At 38.2% G+C, this 25005-nt stretch overlaps 1 protein-coding gene across 10 annotated transcripts in view; it reads right to left on the reverse strand.

The window, feature by feature from the left end:
• The window catches only part of BLTP1 (bridge-like lipid transfer protein family member 1), a 123708-nt gene that overhangs the window by 70842 nt on the left and 27861 nt on the right, over window positions 1–25005 (reverse strand). For all 10 annotated transcript variants that reach the window (XM_064450506.1, XM_064450507.1, XM_064450514.1 and 7 more), the window contains exons 11-28: window positions 24462–24618; window positions 23581–23659; window positions 22695–22786; window positions 21714–21831; window positions 20443–20598; window positions 19991–20088; window positions 18778–18956; window positions 18519–18625; window positions 15736–15944; window positions 12517–12744; window positions 11802–11939; window positions 9606–9782; window positions 7089–7217; window positions 6125–6244; window positions 3735–4012; window positions 2728–2978; window positions 2020–2278; window positions 756–1599 (exon numbers count right to left, since the gene is read on the reverse strand). In XM_064450506.1, coding sequence (XP_064306576.1) covers window positions 756–1599; window positions 2020–2278; window positions 2728–2978; window positions 3735–4012; window positions 6125–6244; window positions 7089–7217; window positions 9606–9782; window positions 11802–11939; window positions 12517–12744; window positions 15736–15944; window positions 18519–18625; window positions 18778–18956; window positions 19991–20088; window positions 20443–20598; window positions 21714–21831; window positions 22695–22786; window positions 23581–23659; window positions 24462–24618 — 3619 coding nt within the window. The remainder of the gene's footprint in view (window positions 1–755; window positions 1600–2019; window positions 2279–2727; window positions 2979–3734; window positions 4013–6124; window positions 6245–7088; window positions 7218–9605; window positions 9783–11801; window positions 11940–12516; window positions 12745–15735; window positions 15945–18518; window positions 18626–18777; window positions 18957–19990; window positions 20089–20442; window positions 20599–21713; window positions 21832–22694; window positions 22787–23580; window positions 23660–24461; window positions 24619–25005) is intronic.

The raw sequence follows: 25005 nt of genomic DNA on the forward strand, positions 1-25005 counted from the left end.
CCTTACAGTTTTTCTTACAGGAATCCCTCATATGCAGATTCTCCAATATAGTACGCAGAACCTCCTAGTTGTTTTTTTAATGACTTTAGAGGTTAGATTACAAAGTTTTTACGTAGCTAAATAGACTAATTACTTTAAAAGACTCCAAATACGAATCTACGAATGGCTTGCACAAAGTTTTTGCTGCAAAGTGATAAGAAATTAAACTCCAGAACTTAGATGCCTATTTTCTATCGAGTCATTTCCATTATTTTTTGTGTATTTCATTTCACCGCCTTCCTTAAGCACGTATGCTCACATCACATACATAATGAGGAGTTAAAAAAAAAAGCCCATTTATAAAAATAATTTGCTAAATCTGTGAGTTTCAACTTTAAGTAAAGCATTTACAGCCTAGATTATTCTTTATCAGTATTAAATATACTGCTACTGAAGTTCTGTGAAATTTATATTTTAAACAAAACTCACATAAATATCTTTCAGCTGCCTGTCATTCAACAGGCAGCATTTTTAAGTGCAATAATGACAATTCAGAACACACATCCACAGAATTCTAACTTAATTTTTTCTTTTCCACAGCCTCCCAGCCACACAGCCCATTATCTGAAGTCAGAAATCCAAAATATTCTTTAACTGAAAGCAAAGAAGCTTCAAGTTTCTCATAGCTTTATTTACACTACAGGTGTATTAAGCAATTTTAACTCCTTTGGGATTCTTACTCCTTTCTCTACTCCTTCTTCCTCCATCCTCCATACCTTAAAAGTTGGGACAGAAAGTTGCTCAAAAGATGATGAACTTTCTTCACTCGTTGGCGTGTCAAGGTCTAAAGGGCGATGTAAAGAGGATTTTGAAGTTCTTTTGTTAGTTGGATGCTTTACTGACCAGTTGATCACCTGGAACTGCGTAAGATAGTTTTGGTAACATGCCATTACAGGCTGCTGGGAAGTTATTTGCTCACTTTCCACAGTCTTCTCAGATTCCGCGACATACATGTTCTCAACATGCTCATCTTCTCCTCCCAGAGCTGAAACAAATGAAGCCTGTGAAGGATGAGTCTTAATTGGCAACGTTTTAACATCTTGACTAATTTCCCCATGGACTGTGCTTGTTAAGGGCCCTTCCACACTGTGATAAATAGACCCTCTACTATATTCAGTTTTCTGAGCTTGCTTTTTTCTCTTCTTCCTCCCTGGATAGGTTCCTGGACCTTCGTCGCTACTTATTGGCTCAAACTCTTCTGCTGCAGAAAAATAAGCTTCGCTGTCAGCCATTGACATACTGGAATCCATTGAGCGATACTGGTGAAATGAGTTTGAATCTGCAGATGGAGTATACGGAAAAGAACCAAAGCTCCTCCTCTGCTTTGGGGAGTCCAAGACATTCTCATCACTGCGAGACACATCACTGCTGAACTGCACACCAACCGGAACAGGCTGCTTGTCTCCATAGAAGGCTGCCGTTAGGCTCTTAGTGCTCCCGAGCCGGGTGGAGCACATGGACGCTTGCCGTTTCAGTGGAGACCTCATGGGAGACTGACCAACAGGCCTTTCCTGGTTGCCAGGGGATGCAGGGCTGCCCTCTGCACCCTCAGCTGCAACACTGGAAATAAAAATTAAAGGTTCATTTGCTTATTTTATTACTAATGCTTCTCTTTTCACATTATAGGACCTGTCAAACACTTCAGTGATTCCCTTACTTGCTATTAGCAAAGCAATTATTTTCATGATGCTGATCACATCCTAAATTCTGCCACTTGTTAATCCAGTTGTCTACATACAGAGGATGCAAAACCGAACATTAACAGCAAGTGCTCTTGTCTTACATGCTGGATTTTCTACCCAGATCAGGTAATCATCCCATACTAGGGATCCAAATTTGCACTGAAACTATGGAAATGCATTTCAGGAGTACCATTAGGAAATAACCAACACTTTATAAATTGCTAAATATCAGGGTTTTTTACTGTCATAATGTATTCAAGGGTTGACTTATACTTCTACCTGGATAGAGAGTACTAACCTTCCATGACCATCTTCCCTTTTTGCACCAGACAAGAACTCCTTCTGTCCCAAGTGATCCTCAGTAGCTGACGATGGGCTGTCCTTCTCACCCGCAAGCAAGGGGAGCGCAGCACTAGAACTGCTCGTTTCCTCGGAAGACGATGAGGAGCTATGGGAGCGCAATGGCACTTGTAGGCTTAGATGTTGTGCTTTTCTTTCTATTTCCACACCCATAGATCTGCAATCCCAATCTTTTCGTTTTACACCATTTGCTTTACCTAGGATCAGAAACAGAAAAATCTAACATCTCATAACACAGCTACAATGGTTTCTTCCCTGCCCACTGAAATAAAAATCATTACAAATAAAAGCCCTAGTTTTGAAATGCATACACATACTAGCATGTACTAACAAAAATTAATAAAGTCATAGCAGCAAAACATTAAATTGTCTTAGTAGACAGCTTTCTATATAAGTAGAACAGACACAAGTCAAAAAACTTCTTTTTACTCAGAAAGGAGTTGCATGTTAATATACGAATTCAGCATATGAAAGTTTGCTCACTACTGTCAAGCTCCTGTCTGCTCTCAGAAGGGCCCATGCTACTACAAAACCAACAAGTACTATTCATTAATCAGAATTGAAAAGACTATAAATACTAATGTACAGTTAAGCGATTCTACTTTTGGGCAAAATAGAGTAAAATTACAGTACAATGCATTCTCACCATCTAAAATCTTAGGAATCTCCTTAGTAATTATCCATTCTCCTGGCTGCAGTAAAGACTGCCCATAAAACATATCAGATTCTGCACTTGTACTTGAGAAAGCAGAGCTGCTTGAAGGTGTCAGTTCCTCAAGTTTGAAAAAATCTAGTCCTGTCAACGTGCCACCGAAGAATCGACAACCACCAAGACAGCCACACTTGTTCTTGCTTCTCTTATTCCTCAAATTATCATCAGGCCACAAAAACCACAATCTATACAAAGGCAGAAAAACAGAAAACAGAACAAAAGCATGACCACATCAGCCTCAGTGCATTTAAATTCAGTGACAACAAGATTAAAAGATATCCCTATCTCATATGTGAGCTCCTATTTCACCACCATGAAATGAGAAAGAAAGATTTGTATCTGAAACACAGATGTAAGACATAAAATGAAGGATTAGCTCCAGAAAGGAGCAAATCACAAATGTATATGAAGTGCTCAGGCACAGATTATGTTCACCTGCCACAATACATGCTAACAGAAGCAACCCCTTCTCTCAGCACAGAGGCAGGCACTGCAAACACGCTCCACGCTGGTGTACGTTGCTTATGCCAGAGGCAATTGTCCTTTGGGGAGACACACAAATCAGTTACACTAGGCATCTTATTCACAGCTGCTCATCAGCTTCCTCAGGACTCTAAGGCCTGTTTTCAGTCCAGCCTGAGAACAAAGGACAAATTCGATTCCCTCCTCTCCCTGATCTTCATGTTGGAGGATAAGGCAAAGCAGAGGGGAGACTTAGGTTTTGCCAAAAATCATACAATTTTTGTACAGCCCAAGCACATTCAAATCACCAACCTCATACATAAGCATTCAGGATACTTTTAAAGAAACTACAAGGAATTGTAATCTATGTAAGAAAAAAAAATCCACAAAAGCAAAAAACAAAGTTCCATTTTTAGATGAATGTATTAACTCACACCCCCCAAAAATGTAAATGAATCTCCTTCAATCGTATGTCTTACCTCTTAGTCCGGTTATCGTGCGCTTCTAAGAAATGTCTCTGTACTTCATGCTTAGAAGGATGATCTGCAGCTAAAGCGATGTCAGCAGTGATGAGCCCCAAGTTGACAGAGCCAGCTTCCAGCCAATATGCCCTCCTTAGTATTGGCTGAAGACCAGTTCTGCAATTGTTCACCTGCTCAACATATTGTCTCAGTTGCAAGTCTTGAATAGCTGCACTTACACCTTCTCCAACAGACTGGTTGTGGAGGTTGCAGTTTGCAATACGTATGGCACCCATCTGAAAACATGATTTATAACATGAACTCTGATTAGTCATGAGCAAAACACAGGAAGGGTAGCTTAAACCAGTTTACACACCACCTGCTACGCAGCAGAAAGATGTCAGTAAACTATTCTCTCAAAAAAAAGACCAAGAACCAGGTTCTTATGCAAGCATGTGCACACACACACAACAGAAGACAAGCTTAGAAATTAGTTTCAGCCAGTTTTTAAATAACAAAAAGAAAAACTCTACTTAGGAGTCTCCTTTTGTAAAGGGATCAAACAAGAAAGCTCAACTAAGGACAGGTGATGTAATGAACCTTTAAAAAAATTAAATCATCATTAAATTCTTCACTGTCATCTAAACACCGAGAAATCTGAAATGTCAAAATCTGATATATGATCTGACATATGGGTCATTCTGTGTCCTTAGACTAAAATATCGATTATATACTTTGAATACAAAGCTGTATTTACTCTACAATTAATAAATACCTCAGTGATACAACCATGTTAAACACTGTAAAACTCTAGAAATTCCAGATCCTAAACCTTAACTGAGGCCCATATGAATCGTGATACGATCACTCTCCACTTCTGGTACTGGCATAACTCTAGTAGTTTCGTTGAACCAAACAGGAGGCTGCCCTTCTATGAAAAGCACAATACCGGCAGGAGCCAACCCTCTCCAAAGAGGAACCAGAAGTTCTTGCTTTACCCCCACACTTAGCCAGGGAAACTGGTCATTGTACAACTAACCCGCCTGCCCGTACAGTATCAATCCTCCCCGACAGTGGTGAACCCTAATAAAAGATGACATAGCCCTGCCACACATGCTTAGTCTTCAAATTTCAAATAATCTGAAGACATTGGATCAAATTTCCTGCACAGCTTGAGTCCTCTCCAAAAAGTCACCACGAAGTACCTGAAATTTCAGATCCAGTTTTCAAACTTCTCACAGGGAAAAGAAGGAAAGCTAAAAAAGAAACCAGCCACAGAAGAGCTGTCCACAGGGTTTATACTAAATTATTACTTCTCTTCTGTCAGACTATAAAGGAGCACTGGAAATCTTTTTTTTTTTTTTAATTCGAATGAAACACATTTGGGATACAATTTTCTCAAGTGGTTCAGGTTATTAAGCTGCCTTTGAAAATACTGCCATTCATATTTATGCCTGCAAACACAGTTAATATTTGTGATGGTGCTTTTTAATTTTGGACTCAAAAGAATTTGAAGACAAATGCAATTTTTTTTACTGCCACAAGGTAGCAAGCCATTCAAATGACTAGATACCATGTCATTTAAAAAAATATGTCTAAAACAGCTACCACTTTCCTTCAGTTAGATTTTTGCTCGTAATGTGAAGCTGTCCCAAAAACCTTACATGTTAAGTCTACCTTTTAAAACCAAATTTATTAATGGATAGCACAAGTGCTAGTCACTTACACCAGCATAGCACTTTTCTCCTTTTCTGTTGTTACCATAACTCAATTGTCTCTTAACCTGTATTTTGCTACACTGAATAAACTATTCCAGTTTTCTCTTGTATGATAGGGTAATGGAGAGAATACCAGCTCCTCTCTGCACATGCTTTTTTGAACAGAGGATACACGATGCAGTATTCTAGATTCAGTCAGGCAGTGGCACTAACACTTCTCCCATCTCTGCCAAAGATACATCTTAATTCAAACAGCTGTATCACATAAGATGACCATGAGTTATCAAGCACTGACTTGTACTCAATCCATATCAATCATTTCCAGTTGCTGCATTACTAACTTACAGCACAAGTTCTTATTAGCTCTCACGCACAGACACCGAGATTTATATTGCCCAGTGTTTCCTTAAATGTTTTACACCAATCCTGCAGATTCCACTCTTATTTTGGCAGACATCTGCTCCTCCTTACCATTTTCCAAGATCATTAACAGAATTACTAAGCAGAAGCCAAACCAATCTACTCCTGGCCCGGTCCAAGCCAACCTTTTATCACGCAAAGTTTCAGAAATTCTGCTTAGTCCATCACATGTAAGCAAGCAATAAATTCTGGAAGCCATTCTATCCCAAAACGCAAAGAACTCCATTGATAAACAAGTATTTTAATTGCTGTTAAGAGAAATATTTCTACCTTTATATTGGTGGCACAGCCATGTTCTACCACATACAGATCTGCTCCATCCATGGCTAAGCGTGTCATAGTGTACTTTAAGTCATCAGATGTTGGGCATGGCCCTGGGACACAGTTCATCTGAAGGAAAGAAAGAGATATAAATGTATATTAGGAGGTTTGGTTTAGTTTAGTTTGTGGTTATCCTTTCATTTATGTTCTGTTTAACAGAGACTTAAAACTAGAGCAATAAAAAGTGAGCTATTCTACACTATCAACATGAGTATGACATGTGGTGTTTCTGCGCTGAGGTTCATTTTCATTAGTGAACATTTAATTCTTCTGTCCAGCAACATCAGGGGACTCAGTTGGCTCTCCTGGCTTCTACCAGCAAACATCACAAAAACTGGAACAAAACAAAGGAGGATGTCGAGAGAAGAAATTCGGGTTTCATTCATACTTAATATATGGCAAACTTCCTTCAGTCTTCAAGTGACCATGCAAACCGATTCCACGGGACAAGTACCAAAAGCAGAATCCACAGTGACATGATGGTTAAGTAAGAGTCCCATGTTTTAAAAAATTAAAAAAAAAAGGTCACTGTTTCTTCAACAGAGGATATGCAATGAAAAACTACCATGGAAATGTGCCAGGAGCATGAGGGGAAGTATGACCTTTGTCTCTTAAGGAACACTGGAGTATGCACCTTTATCTCTCAATGCCACAGTAGAGGTAAGAAACTAGGCATGACTTCTGTGGATACCATTTCTCAAAATATTTCACAGAGCACAAAAGCATCGAGCATACCCACAGGAAGATCCAGAGAGAATTGCTTTTCTTTCTAAAACTTAATTGTAATTTATCAAAGGGAGATCCAATCTGACTATATACTCCATGTGTCTTGATAAATTTAAGGCTGGACTTCTAGACTGTTCCAAAGAACCTGTGCAAATACAGTAAGCAATTAAGACAGATGAAAGTTTACCTTAGAGTCACAAAACCGACGATCAATTCCATGCTGGCATATTACTACAGATTTTGGCCTCTCCAGTTCAAACTCCCGGCACACCACATGAAATACAAAGGTCTGCCCCCATTCCAGAAGAGACCCGAGCTGTAAGCAAATAACACCACCTTGTCTAATAGTAAGTACGCAAACTTCTGGTATTTGACAGAGTACTGAAAGAACATCACAAAGGTGGGGAAGTGAGCAGGAGTAAAAACAAACCAAGGACCCTACCATAACGTTCTGGCTGCATTATCTTGCTTACACATAGTCTATTTCCTGTTGCTCAAGACCGACTTTTATTTTTGTGTGTGCCACAACATGCAAGTCCCTGTAGCTTTTCATGGATAACACCGTGATGTTAAATAATTTTCTAAATTATTTCTTAATATAAGGCAACAGCTTTTGTTATTATGATCAACTGACTTCACTGTAAAAACAAAGCCCCTCCTATTTTACCTCAAAAAATACCTCAGAACACTCTATTACCATTCATAATTTAAATGTCAGACTTCCTTGTATATAAGTAACAAAGTTACATTTAGAAAGCATAGGAGGAAACTGGCTAAACAGAACACTGCTGAATCTCACTGGACCTAGTAATTAGCCTATTGTTGATTTATATCTTTTATATAGTTAGCTCATTCATAAAGGAAATGATTCATGACTGTCTCTATTATGAGCGGGAAATGAGTTTTCTTTGGCTAGTCAAAGGAAAGGGCACTTAAAATCAGCAGTAATTTAACTGGAATTTAATACAGCTATGACTGTCCTGCACAAAATCTCTCCTCCTCCCTTTAGTGTCGTCCCTTCAAAAATTCTTGCAATACAGCACACTACGGGAGAAAAAAAGCCAATGACCCTGATAGAGCAAACACAAATTCTGCTCCACAGCAGTGCTGACAACAAAAAAATAAAATAAAAATCCTTTATGAAGCCTACAACTGAGGATGGCTTTGTAGGGGAAGAAAATCCTGAAGCTGCATCAAGCATTTAGAAATGTTCTCTAACCTTAGAGTACTTTGAATCAATTACGTTTAATTTTGAAACATAGAGCAGTGGAGTAAATAGTATAGCTTATCGAAATCAGTGGTAGCATTTTCGGAGACACTGACACAAAAGTCTGTATATGTAGCATGAAAATGTATCTGCAGTCAATTCTTTCCATTTACTGAAATTGCTCGTATGCCTTACTTTGATTTTATTTGCTGCAGAAGTCTCGTAATGAAATACGTGTTTAATCCTAGAAAATAATGCCAATTTTTAGGGGAAGGATGTAGAAATGTCTTCAAAAATTTTCCAAAAAATCAACAAATAAACCAGTCACTACTAAACAGAATTTCTGTTCTTTTCTCACTTCTCAGAATACACTAACAAAGCAACCTTTTTTAAAGATCTGGCAGCCCACACCAGAAATAAATCAAAGTGATCTTGCTATTGTATATGCAGAGCCATTATTATATCTGGGAAAAAAAAAAAGTAACACAATAAATGACAAAACTAAAGGGAGTTAGTGCTAAAGCTGACCTAAGAAAACCCAATGTTATGAAAGCAAACTATGTTCCGGTGGGACCAAGCATCAGAATTTATGCGGTGAGCGCAGAACGCCTGAGCTACCAGCTACTCTCCTGCTGAGGCCTGCCCATACTACACACTCCCACAAATTATCTCATTTGTCTCCTACTTTAAAATGTGACTTTGTGCATAGCTATTGAAAGCCAGAACTTTATCTGCAAGCTAAATTCCTGCCAGATGCTCAACTCAATCTCCTTATGGCTGGCAGCATCTCTTCACATGTGTATCTCCAAGAACCTTATACCTGAGGGGTATCAAACTGCCTTGCAAACTGTAATCGCGACTGGATACTTCATTTGTCCTTCCCAGAGGGTTAACCAGCAGGGGTAACAAACCTGCATCTCCAGAAGTCAGCATCATAAAAGAAAAGTAACCTCAGAGGAAGTCACAGACAACTAAGTCATCTCACACTTAAACCTTCTGAATGGATTTTCCTTGCTCCTCTTCATTACCTAGTTTATGGCTGAAGGCAACCCAAAACACCACTCTGTTTACAGAGCGGTATTATTTACTCTGCAATTAAACCACTTAAAGCGCATGTAAATACTGTGGCTGCTTTTCTTTCAGTATTGAAGTACACTAACACACATATATGTAACATACAAGTGTTTACATCTAGTGACAACAGTACTCACTACCGATTTGTTCGTGCTCTGTTACTATCATCCCTTCAAATTCTTATATAACACTAGCCACCCTGCTACACCTAGATTTAACAGGAGTATCAGATTCAGCTCATTTGACATCTCCTATCCATTTATAGAAATGGCTAAATTTTCAAACTATAAAATTAAGGTTAGCTAAGGCACAGATGCATCCAAATTCAGTTGAGATCATGTGCCTCCCAAAAATCTGTACTATGCCAGTGGTACAAGAAAGAAGAAAAGCAATACTTCATAGCAAATAGTTTCTAGATGGTACCTGTGGTGCCGTAACTTTGGCTGTAAGGCTTCCAGCCTGTACATCTATCAGCCACGCATATTCTAAAGTATCACTTCCAAGAGGCAGACCTTCTGCTGAAAACATTGCATGGGCGCGCAACTGCAGACCCGACAGGCTGATGTGACCCTCTCGAAGGACTTCATCCACTGCAGGTCGCTGTTAAGGACAAGGAAGTTAAAGCTAAGATTTGCAAAGAACACATCAATAGAAAGTGCAAAAACCGTGTTGCCGGAAACACTTCGTACACATTCGTCTTCACCTCTTAAATCCTGCTGACCTTTGTATAGCTAGACAGTCCCAAGACCTCTCAGCATTACCCACCCAACAACATATATGCAAATCTTACAGAGGGAGAGGGAAGTTTCCCTAACCTAAGTTTGTTTTAATTTCTAGCAACTGTCGCCAACAATCTTCCCCAGTAAACTCCACACGGGTGACATCTAGACACCATCTGATAAATATTAGTGCAATAAAATATAAACAAAGAATGGAAGAGCATGTTTAACAATTGAAATGATGAGGTTAAAAAACATGACTTGCAAAGGATTGCTACTATTGGAGAGCTGAAGTATTATAAAAAAAATTAAAAATAAATGTAAAAAAACCAAACAACAAACATCTGAGGCTGCCCTCTAAGTTGCACTTTTCACCAAAGTATTTCTTGCCACCTAAAGCAAAGCTACTCGTTTGCAGATATGAAAATTCTGATGTAATACTTTTCAAAAGAATATTACTCCACCAGCCAGAAAAGAAACTGAAAAGATAAAAACAGCACAGGCAGACACGAGAAGCTTGTGACTGCATGGAGGTAGGCTGTGGATTATGGACAGTAAGTCAACAGCAAATCATCTCTTTCATTCCATTTTTTCAACCTGTTATCTTGCCTGGTTTGTTTTCCACTGTCAGCAAACCTGTTGGAGTTGCTTAAAGAAGAAGAAACATGCCCTACTCTTTTGATATCACTGGTGACCCATGTCTCGAGTCAGAAGCTATTTCAAAACAATATAAATGGGAAACATGATGCAATGATACTTGTCCAGCTAGGCAGAGGGACAACTCCTGTCCTATATACATTAGTACTACTAACTTCTCACTTTAAGGTTGAGCTGGGAAGTATCAAAGAGCACTTTTGAGATACATAAGGCAAATAATGGGTCAATTTTTTTAAAAACCCAAAATATTTATATTTCCAACACTAAACGGCAAGAATTAATACAAAGTCAAACACTAGGTAATAGTAACACACGTAACTGATCAAAACTTTCTTCACATTATTTTTACAAACATGCCACCCTGCACGTTAGTCATTTCAATCAACAGAATTTCCCAGGCAGAAGTCTTATGTGTCCAAGTTAATGTTTCTGAATTAAAATAAATCCAACTAAAAAGAACACAGAAAACCTGAGGCAAAACATGTAACCGCAGCACTACTAAGTCTAAACAGTGTGAATACTGAAAAGAAGTCATGCAATAAGTCTCAGGGCTGTGAAACTACATCATTTTTTAAAAAAATAATTTAAAAAAAAGGTTTTTCCTGCAACCTCATTTCAGCTTCCTTGTATATATGAATTGCAATACAATAATTAAGTTACAGGTTCGAACAACACTTAAGGGTCTCATTCAATGCACAAAATAGATTGTTTCTTAAATAAGCAGCTATTCAAATGCTTGGATTCCTCATAGGATAAACAAAAGAAACACCCATAAAAAAACAAATATACAAAACTCTTCCAGCAGATTTGGATAAAATAACTGGAAATTCATAGGGGACAATTTTTTATTACATCAAGGTTTTTGTGTTCAAGCTGTCATTGTCATCAGCTTCAGCTGCACCTTCTGACAACTTCATTCATCAACAATCCAGATACTTAGCTCCAGACAAAAGCTATGAGGAAAACAGAATTTTGCCTGCCACCATGCTGTCAGTACATCCAATTTCTGCAGCTCTCTCAAAAGACGGCTCTATTAATCCCATATAGATTATGCATCTGCAATTCCTGTGACTTCACGCCATCGCTTTCTTCAGAGTGCTGCTAAAGACAATTGCGGGGTTGCAACCAAAAAACAAGACGTTTAGATTCTACACTCTCACAGAGGGCTTCTTCTTTATGATGATCACCGCAATTTCCACAATACAAATACACACACGCAGACATGTGAAAAACAGCTTACTACCTGATAGTTGTCATTCAGAAACAAATTCACTGGAGACAGTACAAGTTGAAGCATTGTTTCTCTAAATCCTTTCTTCATCTCAAAACACAACCTTTCCAAGAAAGCTGTAGGGCACTCGGGACCATCTGGACTGCAATGCTGAAATAAAAATTAAACACACCTGTTTCAGAAACTGAAAACACATAACATGATTGCAATTGTAAGATTAGAAGCAAACGTGTGAGCAGGAAGTGTGCTAATTTTCCTCCAAGTGGATACTCAAAAAGAAGCCTGTGCAACTCCAAAAACCTTTTGACAATTACATAAACAGCAATTCAAACCCATTTGGGTGAACCCAATTTTTTATCTCGATTCTTGTTTGAGTTCCCGGGGATCCCTCACAATGCAGCTGCACAGAGCAGAATGCACCATTAGAAGACAGTTCTGCTAATTAGCAGCAAAATCATAATGGTCAATCAAAAATATTATCACACAAATCAAGCCCGTTGAATAAAAATCATATAAAAATTACCCAGTTTTGCCTCCCAGATAAGCGAAATAAATCATCTCTCAAATTGGTTTAGACAGCCACAATTTTAACAGAGAGTACGCACACACTTTGGTAAGCACCGCTTTAACTTCATGTTGCAGGGTGTTCAAATTTAGCTCCAGATTATGAAACTAGAAAAAGAAAAATTACACGAAGCAAAATATTTTAAGATTCTAAAGTACTTACCACTGGCAATCGCCCATGTACTTTGTACAAATTCACAAGCACGGTGATATCCCATGGGCGTAAAGTAAGCGGGTGAACCGGCTTGAGGGAACTTTCATTTTCTTTTTTGTCATTTTCCACTCCAACGGCTGTCCATCCAGAGCTTGAAGATGTTGACAGTGACAAAACAGGGCTTGAAATAACTTCTTCAAAATCAGTGTACATGTCATCTTCTCCAAAATAATTTTCCTAGGAAATAAAATTGTTACGTCCGTATGGAAAACGAATTAAAAACATACAGGCAATGTAATGAAATTAAAATCTTAGCTCTCCCTAAAATAAGCAGTATAGCTACAACCTAGAGCTGAAGAAACATATATACTTCTAGTTTATGAAAAATGGATACCTTAAATGAGCAAATTATGACCACGTGCTTTGCAGGAAAAGAAGGGGCTCTCGGTCGTTCTCAAAGTACCAATATTCTAGATGCATGCAATACAAGTATCTATTCTGAAGTACTACTACTGACATGTTAAACAGATCCTGTGCTAACTTTGATATAACAAAATGATATAACAAAGATAAATTTGAAAGTAAGAACACAAAGCATCCCGCAGGAAGTCACTCTCATCTAACTTTCTGAAACTTGTCAGCATATTTCAAAGTCTTAAACGTGCTTCTAAAATATTAGTTCATACACATTTCTTCCCTTGGGTGTAGAACCCACTTTGTTTCTAAGCCAATCCCCCACAATTATCTAAGACCAAAGTAACTTTACCAAATTCTACTGGGAAACAGATAATCCATCACTGATTCAACCAAAAAAAGGAAAAAAAAAAACTCCCTGTGTTTTATTTATTAATTGCATGAAAACCAGATTTCTGATAATTTGTCACCTCCTCTCCCTCTTTAAAAAAAAAAAAACAAAGGCCAGGGTCTCAAGAAGAATTTTCTGATGCAGGTTACATTTTCTGGTTTAATTCAGTGTGTGGGAAGCATTGGGGACTAAGTGTTCTGTGGAGCAAAATCCTTTCTGACCATAGAGGTTACAACACAGACACAAACGTTACTCCCTCATTCGTTCTCAGAAAGTTATTCAGTCCCTTGGCCTCTCATGTTGACAGAAACGTTCCCACCCCTGCCAATTCCACTGGCGATTTCTGAGATGCAGACAAATGGGTGCTAGACTGAAGATTAAACAAGATTTGAATCTTATGGTGTTTCTTGCTCCCCCTCCTTCCCTTTTCTTGGCCTCATTTGGTTTCCAAAGTTTCTTTGTTCTTTCGTAAGCACAAGTCTGCAGCACAAGCATGCAAAGAGGAAGTATACAACAAAGAAAAAAGTAAGCAAGCAACTGCAAGGTACCACGTCCTTGAAAAAGGCCTGCAGAAAAGGCAGGCTCGTTATCAACCTTGAAATAATAATTCCTGTGGACACACAATTTTACTATCTTGTACTGAGTCTCTGAAGTACTTTCGGGGTTAGCACATAGGAATTTAGCACTGTTCTGTGGCCAAACCAGAAAACCCTCAAAAGTCAAGCAAACATAATCTGCTCTCCTTTTTAGTAAAGAGAAAAAATAAAGGTCGATGGTACGATACAGACCTTGACATATATTTTATAAGGCAGACCCAGCAGAGGGTGCTAAGAACTCCAGAAACTTACTCCTGGTACCTTCTGCTGGGGATGCAAGGACCTATAAATTATTCATCCCCAGCCAGTAAGCACTTCAGTTAAAAAAAACAGTGCACTACACCAAAAAAGCTACCTCCCAAGAATAGAAGGCTTAACAAAACTGCATGAACAATGCATGTCCAGGAATCTCTCCCGCACGTATTAAAAAAGATCAATGAAAACAAAAATTCAACCACGAGACAGGAAAACAAGCATAAACCCCACCCCTAGAAATCTATTAGGAGATGGTGCCAGCACAGCTGGACAAGAAGATGTAAACACAGCCACAAAAATACTAAAAGGAACAATGAGTGTGCACTTTCAAAACCAAGCTAGTCATCTAAATTTTCTCTTGAGATTTAGAAGATAAAAGTCAGATTTTTATCTGAGAAATCTGCACCTAAAAAAAAATAAATCATCACAGAATCAATTGATCTAACATAGCACTGTTCACATATACCTCCAGAGACCAAGAGCACTGAAGAAGCGCTGCTTTGCTTGGAAAGACAGAACCATCTCATGAATTTATGGGCTCCAAAAGAGGAGCTCAATAAGCAATTCAAATATGGGTGCGTTTCCTCTGTATCAGATGAAGTCTTCAAGATGCAATACTAGCCTAATTTTAATACTATTTTCTTTAGTGACAACATGAAAAAATAATGAGAGTATTTGCAAGTCCTATACTGTACAAAACCTTAATATTTTCTGCTATTCATTGCTTACACACAATTCCCTATATAAATTCATAAAAATCACTGTTTCAGTATGAGCCCTGATACTGATCACCTGTCTCAGAAAATTCCTCATCCTCTGACCCAAAATGAAAGCCTCCAGAAGCACTACCTTAGCCTAGATCTGCATAGGCTAAAACAGATCTTTAAAACAAACAACCAAACAAACAAAAAACCCACCAAAAAAAACAAACACCAAAACCCAAGCGTTTTGCTGTTAGTCAAATAGAAGCGAGATGTTCAATCATCTCTGCTTTTGTCACAACAAGGCAGGGTGAGGGAGGTGGGAAGAAATTAATCTGTTTCTAGCCACCCTAAAGATCAGCAATCATAGAGCATCCTGAGTGGGAAGGGACCCACAAGGGTCATCAAGTCCCAACTCCTGTCCCTGCACAGGACAACCCCAAAATTCACACCAGGTCTCCGAGGGTGCTGTCCAAGTGCTTCTTGAATATCGCCAGGCTTGGTGCCGTGATGCCTCCCTGGGGAGCCTGTTCCAGGGCTCCACCACCCTCTGGGGGAAGAACCTTTTCCTAATACCGAACCTAACCCTCCCGGCACATCTTCCTGCCATTCCCTCGGGTGCTGTCGTTGGTGACCAGAGAGAAAAGATCAGCGCCTGCCCCTCCTCCTCCCCTTGTGAAGAAGCTGTAGACCACGACGAGGTCTCCCCAGTACGCTGTATCACCAAAGTCATTCCAAACAAGTATTTCCAAAAAGTTTTCATCTAAATTCACGTGTTCTGCAGAATTCTAATTTTCCATTTCAAACAAGCTATTTCCCTTTCCTACACATGGCCATCCATAAATTTTATGAGTTGTCTTCCTACGCCTACCTTTATGGACAGAAAGGCTTTGAGCAGGGGTCCATACAGGGTTATCTGGGAATCTGGGGAGAGTTCCAGTTCTACATGGAGCTTATCCGGGGGCAGCTCTGAGGGGTCAAGGGGAAGGCGTGTTGATGCTGTGGGAGATGAAATCACACTGTCGGCCGTTTTCTGCGATGGCCTTAGCACAGATAACATTGTTTCTTCCATTTCTGACACTTTGGAACAAAATAAAGAACAAAACAGGTTTTGATTACAAGTTAGGCTTCTGACGGACAAAATTATGTGAATATGAATGTGTATTAAATATACAACTTTTTGCAGCTTTCTAATTTGATTAGTAAAATTATGTTAATATGTCTATGCTACAGAACTGTTTTCTCATATCTAGTAACTATGGGAAGACAGGAAAATATAGAATATTTCAGTCAAGGTTAATTATGCACGAGAAAAATAATCCTTCAAGTTCTGAAAAAAAATTCCATTTATTTATCTTGCTTTTCTAGTTAAACAAAGACATGCTTTCACTTCAGTGTAGCAGATTTCCCACAACCACACAGCTATTGCAGAATAAACAAAAGGGAATAAATAGGAAAATTACAAAAGTTATATTAAAAACCTGTTCTGAACTGGTAACTGTAGGCCAAAATTTCCTCTCATCCCTCCTTTTTATTTGGAGTTAGGGCGAAGAAAGCACTTTGTCTTTTTTAAGTGAGGAAAGGCAAGAAGAAGGAAGTGAGTAACTGGAAGTGCTTTGGGGACTGCTGGGAAGTAAAGACCCTATGGGAAAACCATATAACATTGATGCTCCAGACAAAGTAAGATTTCATGTACCAGTTTAACTGGAAGAACCGGCACATACAGAACTACAGTGAATACACACCTGTAGCCAGCAAACCTTCACGGCTTTTACTTACCAATATTGTCTACAACGCTTGCTCGGTGCTTGCATTACATTATGTGTTATAAATTAGCTAAATGCTGCAGTGAGATGACCACTTTTTTGAAGCTGCATCTCATGTTATACAACGTATTTGTTTCTCAGAGCCTTAGAGAGTTCTATCAATCGACTCAGAAGAAAATACAGATGTTGCTACTGTAACAAACACATTCTATCAGCGTTAGAGATTAGAAGTGAGCTGGACTGTGCTGGACTATTCGTTGAAGGAAGCTGCAGATTAAGTTACCTGGGTACGCATGCTGGTTTTGGCTGGGGCAGAGTTAGTTTTAGTCACAGTAGCAAGCATGGGACTATGTCTCGGATTTGTGCTGGAAACAGTGCTGACAACCATGGGATGCTTTGGTTACCGCTGAGCAGGGCTTACACAGAGCCAAGGCCTTTTCTGTCCCTCACCCCACCCCACCAGCAAGGGGCTGGGAGTGCACAAGGGGTTGGGGGGAGGACACAGCCAGGACAGATGACCCCAGGGGTGTCCCACACCATATGGCGTCATGCTCAGCACACAGAGCTGGGGGAAGGAGGAGGAAGGGGGCGGGGGGGATGTTGGGAGTGATGGCGTTTGTCTTCCCAAGTTACTGCTTTCCTGGAGATGCCTGAGCCCCTGCCTGCCCGTGGGAAGCAGTGAATGAACTCCTTGGTTTGCTTTGCTTGCGTGAGCAGCTTCTGCTTCACCTATTAAACTGTCTTTACCTCAACCCAAAAGTTTTCTCACTTTTACTCTTCTGACTCTCTCTACCACTCCACCAGGTGGGACTGAGCAAGTGGCTGGCTGGGGCTGAGTTGCTGGCTGAGGTTAAGCCACAACAGTATGTACAAACTTTCAAATGCAGGTTCAATTGCTACAATTACGAATAAATGTTTCAAATTTGAAGTATGCAAATTTTACACAAGCTGACAGAGTCTCACAAGAGCACTTAATGAACATCTGCAAGATGATTCTTACTTTTTCTGCTTCGTCCTCTAAAACAGGAGTTCTTTTAGATTTGAATTGTTGGAACTCAAAACCTAAAAACCCTATCCAGCATATCTTTTAACACCTGCTGAGGCCCATTCAAATTAGCCCTCATTATTCTTCTAATACCTCTCCTTCATCGGTTCTGCTTCCACCATCTCAACCTGAAAGACTTTTATGTAACCCCCTAACTTCCTGCATACCTTCCTCTGCATTTAAGATAACTTACTTTCATATCTGTATTTAAGTATTTTGTACCTTTTTTTGCAAGCACATACGTAGAGAATATTTCTTAATTAGAAATACTGTTCAGAAATTTAAATTTTAAAAATTATTATTTAGAAATTAGTCTTACACTGACCACTCATATCTGACAGCCATGGTTCACTTCAACAGTGCCAGCTACAATGAAATGTCAGTTTCATATCCATAAAGGTAAGACAATGTTATTACATCTCACATATAGTGTATTTAAACATTTAAATCGTTAGACAACATCACAACATCCAAAGAAAGCTTAGAAAGGTTAAGGAACTGCCAAAAATATTGTGCTTCATATTTAACATACCTAGTGATAAATTATGTTATGCAACAACCCATTTAAGAGATCCACTTTGTTAAGGACAAGGAGAAATGAACTACAGACAGTATCCTCTTTTTACACAGAGAACTGGGACACTTTCTAAAGTTTTCATCATGTAACATTGTCAGTGTTTAAATCAAACCTGGTGCATTCTAAAGATTAGCATTCTCCCATGTGACATAAAATCATAGTTCCGTTCAAAATTCATTTCTGCCAATTTAAGCGGTTTGATCCAACAAAGTCACAGCAGTTCCTGAAATGAAACATGCCAACAAGAGAAAAGTAGTGACACTTACAGGATTGTTTTAACTGCTCATCTGCCTTTTGAGGATAAATTGGGTGCCATGAGTAGTCAATTGTAAACACAACGCTCGGGACCGTCCAGCATTCAACCCATCCAGCCCTTTCAAAAAGAAACATCATACTTTTATTTGAAGTACAATAGTTTCATTAAATATTTTCCTTTAACACATAAGGCTGCTTTCATCACAAACAAAAGAAGTAGATCTGAAGAGCCAATACAAAGACATAAATATATATCACAATAAAACTCACTCTTCTTGAGTGATGTTCCTCCATTTGGGTTTGCCTGTTTTCTGACCACTTTGACATTCAGCAGAAACACAAGATTCAGGACTTATTTTGTTAGGCTGACAATCTTTCACCAACATAAAAAGGGAATATTTACTAGGATGACAATCTGGTAAATACAGATGAAGATCAACATCTTCTCCCTAAAATCAAACATCAGTAACAGAGAAGTTAACTTGCAATCACTTGATGCATAATGCTCATGCTATTCGCATGCTCATATGCACCATCATCTTCACTTTACAGGCAAAGCAAGGCAAGAAGTCTCAGTTTTCACCTGTGATTGCTGACCACAGCTCCTACCAATTTCTAGTCCAATTCCAAGAGCTCTGTAGTTCTGAACAGTTTCAAGTCCAGTAACTTGCACATAACAACACATCATAGAAATCTGTGTAACACAGGGCCACGACTTTCAGTGATTCCTGTTGTTCAGGCCATACTGCAAAAATTAAGTGACTGGCCCAAGGCTACCCTACCTCTCAACTAAACCATACTTTTTTTAAAAAAAATTAGATAAAATATTGCTTTCTTTGCTTTCAAATTATACAAAATTACCAACATCACCATCAACTAGTTTTTTATTTTTAGCAACAGTAGACTGCTCCTATTTTAGGGAAGACAAGAAGTACAGTCTTTCAAAGAATTAGCTGCATCTGTTAAAAAACACTTCATCATCATTACTTATTATACGGAAACTCTTAAACATCTGGAAGATGGTTTTACAAAATGGTTTGCGGGTACCCATTCCAATATTTGATTTTTATCTTTGAACATACATTAGATTTTCACATTTCTAAATAAATGGGAACAGACTTTCAAGTGCTAAAATACATACACAGACACACACAGTCAAAGTATACACAGTAAATATACATACTGAATGTGTGTATATAGGTATGTACGAAGCATATGTGTATATTTTTTTAAAAATATTTTTTTGTGTGTATAAGTATATGTAGATATAAATTAAATAGCCTGTGATTGGACACTTCATATAAGCAACAGAAACCATTTACCTCCAGGTTACTTAAAGAAAAATTATATGAACCAGAAGTGAAAGAGAAATTTTCTTTCAGGAGAGAGTTTATTCCAAAATCCTGACTGAAGAAGAAAACGTAGGGAAACGATCTCACAATTAGAACACACATTTAGAAGAGGTGATGGGGGAAGACCTTACCCTCAGTGAGAATCTAGTATTACATGTGGTTGGAACAAAATCAGTGAAAGGCAGAGAGAAAACAATGTTCAATGTTTCTCCACAAGCTGCTAGATAAACTGGAAGAGGAAAAACAAACAAAAAAAATCTGTCAAAATAACTCCCTATTTTTTTACTTAGACAAATTAGCAAACATATAGGTAAAAATAATGAAAAGATTGCTAAAAAGATGCTAAAACTTGATATAGAACTACACTCTCCCCCAAAAATGCAGGCATTTGTACAAAGTAAGTTTGAACTTCAGGATGGTTTATACACATCAACAGTAGCAAAATGGGTAGCTATCACTGAATACACATTTTTCTAGTAAAAACTTCATCATTCTTGTACTTTCTATATATATACAGCCTATATCCTGTACATATTTTTGGTAGTATGTACTCTTCTTTCAAATTAAAAGAAAGCGACCTCACCATTTTCTTGTTGTTTGGTGGAACAGTCAATCCAGTTGTGCTGATTTGCTGCCCAAATCATTTCAAATTGATGAAACATGACTTTGAAGTTCCACATATAAGGAACAAATGAAAAAATATCAGGTGCACTATCACTGGACCAGTCTTGGATCAAATCTAAGCCCACATAAAGTAATAAAAGACAAGTTAGTAGCAATAAAGTGGAGATTTCTTCTTTTAAGTTGTTGGCTTTTCGTAAATTGTAACTCTTAACCGTTTTCTCCTTTACAGAAAAAGGAAGAGGAGGAGAACAATGCACAGTATCCATTTCTCAGGTAGATATTGCATAAATACTTGCTGTAAATCCATCTCCCATTTCTCATCTGCTTTTTAAGTGGGAAAGCTGTCTGTTTAATTAAGTTTTCTAGTTTAATTTTGTTCAGTAGCAAAGTTACACATTGACCTAAGAGCACTGCACTACCAACGGCTTTCCTTTGCTTTTCCGCTCTGATACTTTGAACGTGTACATTAGAAATATTTCTAATGCTGCGTAACACTGTTATTGTAGAAGTTCATGTTTGCTCTGAATAGATTGGTAGACTATGCTGCACACTGCAGCACTACACAGGTAATGGCTCCGGCCTCACTCGGAGGATAACTTTATTAGCATGGCACTATGCCCGCACTAATTAATCCTTCCTCCCAGCAGGGCTAATTAGCCCAGGCAGTGCCACATTGATGGGGCAATGTTCTTTCCATTACTGCAGCTGGAACGTTCAGCAACAGTTTGGTGATGCCGTATCACATTGTGCTGCCTCGTGTACGTGTATTCTTCCTCGCAGCCAAAATCCTAGGGAGCAAATTACTTTCCCTCATCATCTGTCAGCCACAGGGACATGACCTAAAGCCTAAGTAGTTGAAAACCAGGCAGCCCGACAGAGTGATCTCGGAGAAATCAACATCCCAGGTGACAAATATTAAACAAATCAATAACCATGATAGAAATAAGTTCACCTCAAATTTAAGATCACTTAACATAACTGCAGATCAAATTTAGTTCAGCGGCTAGACTATTAAATTATTTGGTATCTCCACTCAAATATAAAGAATATCATGTACTTAGACACTTACAGGCAACAGAAAACATCAGGAATTTTGTCATCAGAAACAATCTGTTGTCCTAAATATGTGAAATCAGATACCTGGCCTTGTATACCTTTGCAAAATTTGAAAAGACATTCTAAAGAAAGAATATTTAATTTGACATGTAGCTTATTTAGCACAGAAGTTACCTGTAAAGAAGCTTTTCTGAGCAAAGATAAAATGATAGGTTGCTTTATAAACCTCAAGTTCGCATTGCCATGTCTGTGGCATGTTCCATATCCGGGGATAGCTGGCATTAATATGAAACTGTGAACAAGACATTAAAGCATCAGAGTTACTTGAAAAGATGATAATGCTTGACCCTGTAGCTCAGCAGTTTTCACATATGTACTCTGCTGAATAATTAAAACTGTCTTCCTACTGGGATGAACAGACGGCCTCTCCAGTTCCTTAATAATTTAATATCCCTCTCTTTCTGTGTTTGAAGGTCAAGTGTTAGTGTATTCATTTATTTGGAAACGTACAATACGAACTCCTGATACATCTGTTGCAGTAGACGGACCAAGTAATTTATAAACCAAAGTCTTCATTAAAAGCCTCAATTTTCACAATACACTGAAGATAAAATCCCTCAGAATATGATGTTTTTCAACCACTGATATGATGCTCAGGTTTAAACATTTAAAATATCACTCTAATAAGGTGATTTAAAAACCACTGAAATAGGTAATCTACAAAATTACAGTATTGCTAAAGTGAAATAGTGGGCAAACAAAAGAATAATGCAGTATTAAATCTGTCTCAAGTAGTTTAAGCCCTCTGAAGCGCTTTTAAGTACTTATGCACACACATTCTGTAGCACAGCTAGCGAGTGTAATCATTTATTAAGGTCAAGCCTATATGAACACATGGCTACATAGCAAATGAGGCAAGATTTATAAATGGTACTCCAATCCCTCCACTGCTTTCAAAACACTTATAGCTTGGTATATAAATCATGTAAGTCACTAAAAGTTACACACATGCATAGTTATGTGTGTACATGTAAGTTCCTCACATATTAAGGTATTGTTGAAGAACCTAAAGAACAGCTCCACAAACAAGTAAATACATTATTTATTAAAAATCCTCTAGAGACTGAAGTTTTGTCCTTACTAATACAAACTTACAGCTAGCATTTCAGCTTCTAAGAGAGTCCGGTACTGCATACTGCTGGTGGCATCAACATGTAGAAGCTGCCCTTTAATTGCAGGCGAATAGCCTAGCAAACAGAAGATATAAAACAATCATTCAGACATAGGAGTTACACAAATATTCAAAAATAATTTTCACCAGTCATTACAGCAGTCCACTAACAATCAAGAAATATCATGATAGAAATTAGTACTACAATAATTCCATCCTCTACTGCTTGTCAATTAAAAGCTTAGCATGTTCTGCCTTCATGTTGAAGGGATGACAAGTCTTCTTGCTGGGCCTGGAAATGCTCCAGTTCTGGAGATCTTGGTTTAAGTTGCAGAACACAACTCAAATATGCCAGAAAGGATCAAGATAACAAACAATACAGCAAAAGGCTTTAAACCAGCCAACAAGATGAGTAATGCATGGAACATACCTATAACTTTACATTTATCTCCACTTCACCTTGGATTTGGGGGTTTGTTTTGTTTAAATAAACTGCTGTTAAATTAGTTTTCAGAAAGCATTTCTCAGCATGATTCAACTACTACACTAATCCTACTGAAGTCTTCCTGCTTTGTATTGACAATGTATCTGTAATCTGCTTCAGTACACACACAGTTAATGATACACTGTCTAGTAAAGGAATTTGTGTTTCTTAACCCAAACAAAACATGTGGTAACTGTTTAAATACATACATGCTTTAACATCTTGCAACAAAATGTAGAAGGAAATACTTCTTGTTCCTTTATGTAAGAATATACATCTTATAGTCACAAAGGAAAAACACTACAAGACATTCACACATACAGGAATTACGATAACTGTTCAGGAAAGAACATTAGAAACACAAATTAAGCTTAGCCTTAACTCACCATTTTCACCTACTGTCATGGGAATATTTATTTCCAAATATGATCCTGCACCAACATTTACGTGTACAGCATTAGTTTCCTGTATTGAAAGAAAAGAAAAAAAGTCCAAACTTTATTTCTAGGCTCACCGCATTGACCAGTGTACTTTATGCCTCTGGCTATCATTACCCACACCTGGATTAAGGCACCCGATGACTGAAGTCTTTTTTGCCTTCAGAAAAATTACTAACATACTATCTATGCGCATTGATACCAAATAACACCATTTTAAGCTTAAAAAATGCTGACTTAAGTCCACTTAGAGAAAGAGAGTAAGATATTCTGATCCAAGGCCTGAGAGGGCAGATGAATATTTATTTCTAACACTGCGCAGCAAAACCCTTTCAGTCACAAAGCAGGCGTACAATGAAGTCACGCTATATCCCATTTTTAAGAGTAGCAACATGGGAAAGAAAAATCCAAACCCCTACATATACACATCTTTTGTTCCCCCCACTATCATCTCTCTAGTAATATTAGATATTCATCCAATATCAGAAGCAATTATCTTTTCATCATGGTGAGCTTCACCATAATGGAAGATTGCACAGGAAATGTCTAAATCATGAATTCCCAAGATTGTAGGAACTGGCATGGCTCAAGATGTAGCTTTAAGGCTTAAAAGGAACTTAAAATAAGCCAACAAATATTAAGGCGTCTCAGCCAATATTTCTCTTTGAGGGATTTGCTCACAATTACGGAAGAAGTAAAACAAAAATCACCTAGCTTTTACCCCATAGTTCTGTAATGAACACCTGCGACAAGTAAAAGTATGCAAAACCAAAAAGCACAATGTAACCGCAGTAGGCAAGGTATCTTCTACATAAGCTTTCATTATTTACCCTATTTTTGGTAAAAAGCAAATCAATGGTGGCATCTGCAATAATATTCATCCGCAGTTCAAAAGCGAGAATCTGTCTTGGTTTCCCAGGCTGAGCAATTTCTGAGACTTTCATAACTTGGTAGTCTGGTGGGAAGAAAAACTTCCACAAGCAATCCCTAGTAAGGAAGAAGAAGGGAAAAAAAAAAAAAAAGAGTTGTTTTTATTCACAGAAGAAATAGGTATAAGTTCATACATAATTTACACATCTATTTGGTTCACTTAATTATTTTCCAGTTAGCCAAGTCTTTAGACAACCACTGGATGCGATAAGAAAGAATGTTTGCTTCAAGTCTTCGTTATGGGTGTCTTCCAACTCATTACTGAAATCTCCAAAAGTTTCAATGACAAGAAGTGGCTTTCAGATAAAAGCCGCAAATGGACAGACCATAAGTGATTTAGAACAAAAATATTGTCATTCAGATGGCAAACAAGCTACATTTTTCTTCTTATTCCTAATTTTTGGTTTACAAATCTGCTACAGAAATATAGTAGGAAGTAATCTG

Source organism: Phalacrocorax carbo, chromosome 4 (genome assembly GCF_963921805.1).
Source record: "Phalacrocorax carbo chromosome 4, bPhaCar2.1, whole genome shotgun sequence".
Taxonomy (NCBI): Eukaryota; Metazoa; Chordata; class Aves; order Suliformes; family Phalacrocoracidae; genus Phalacrocorax; species Phalacrocorax carbo.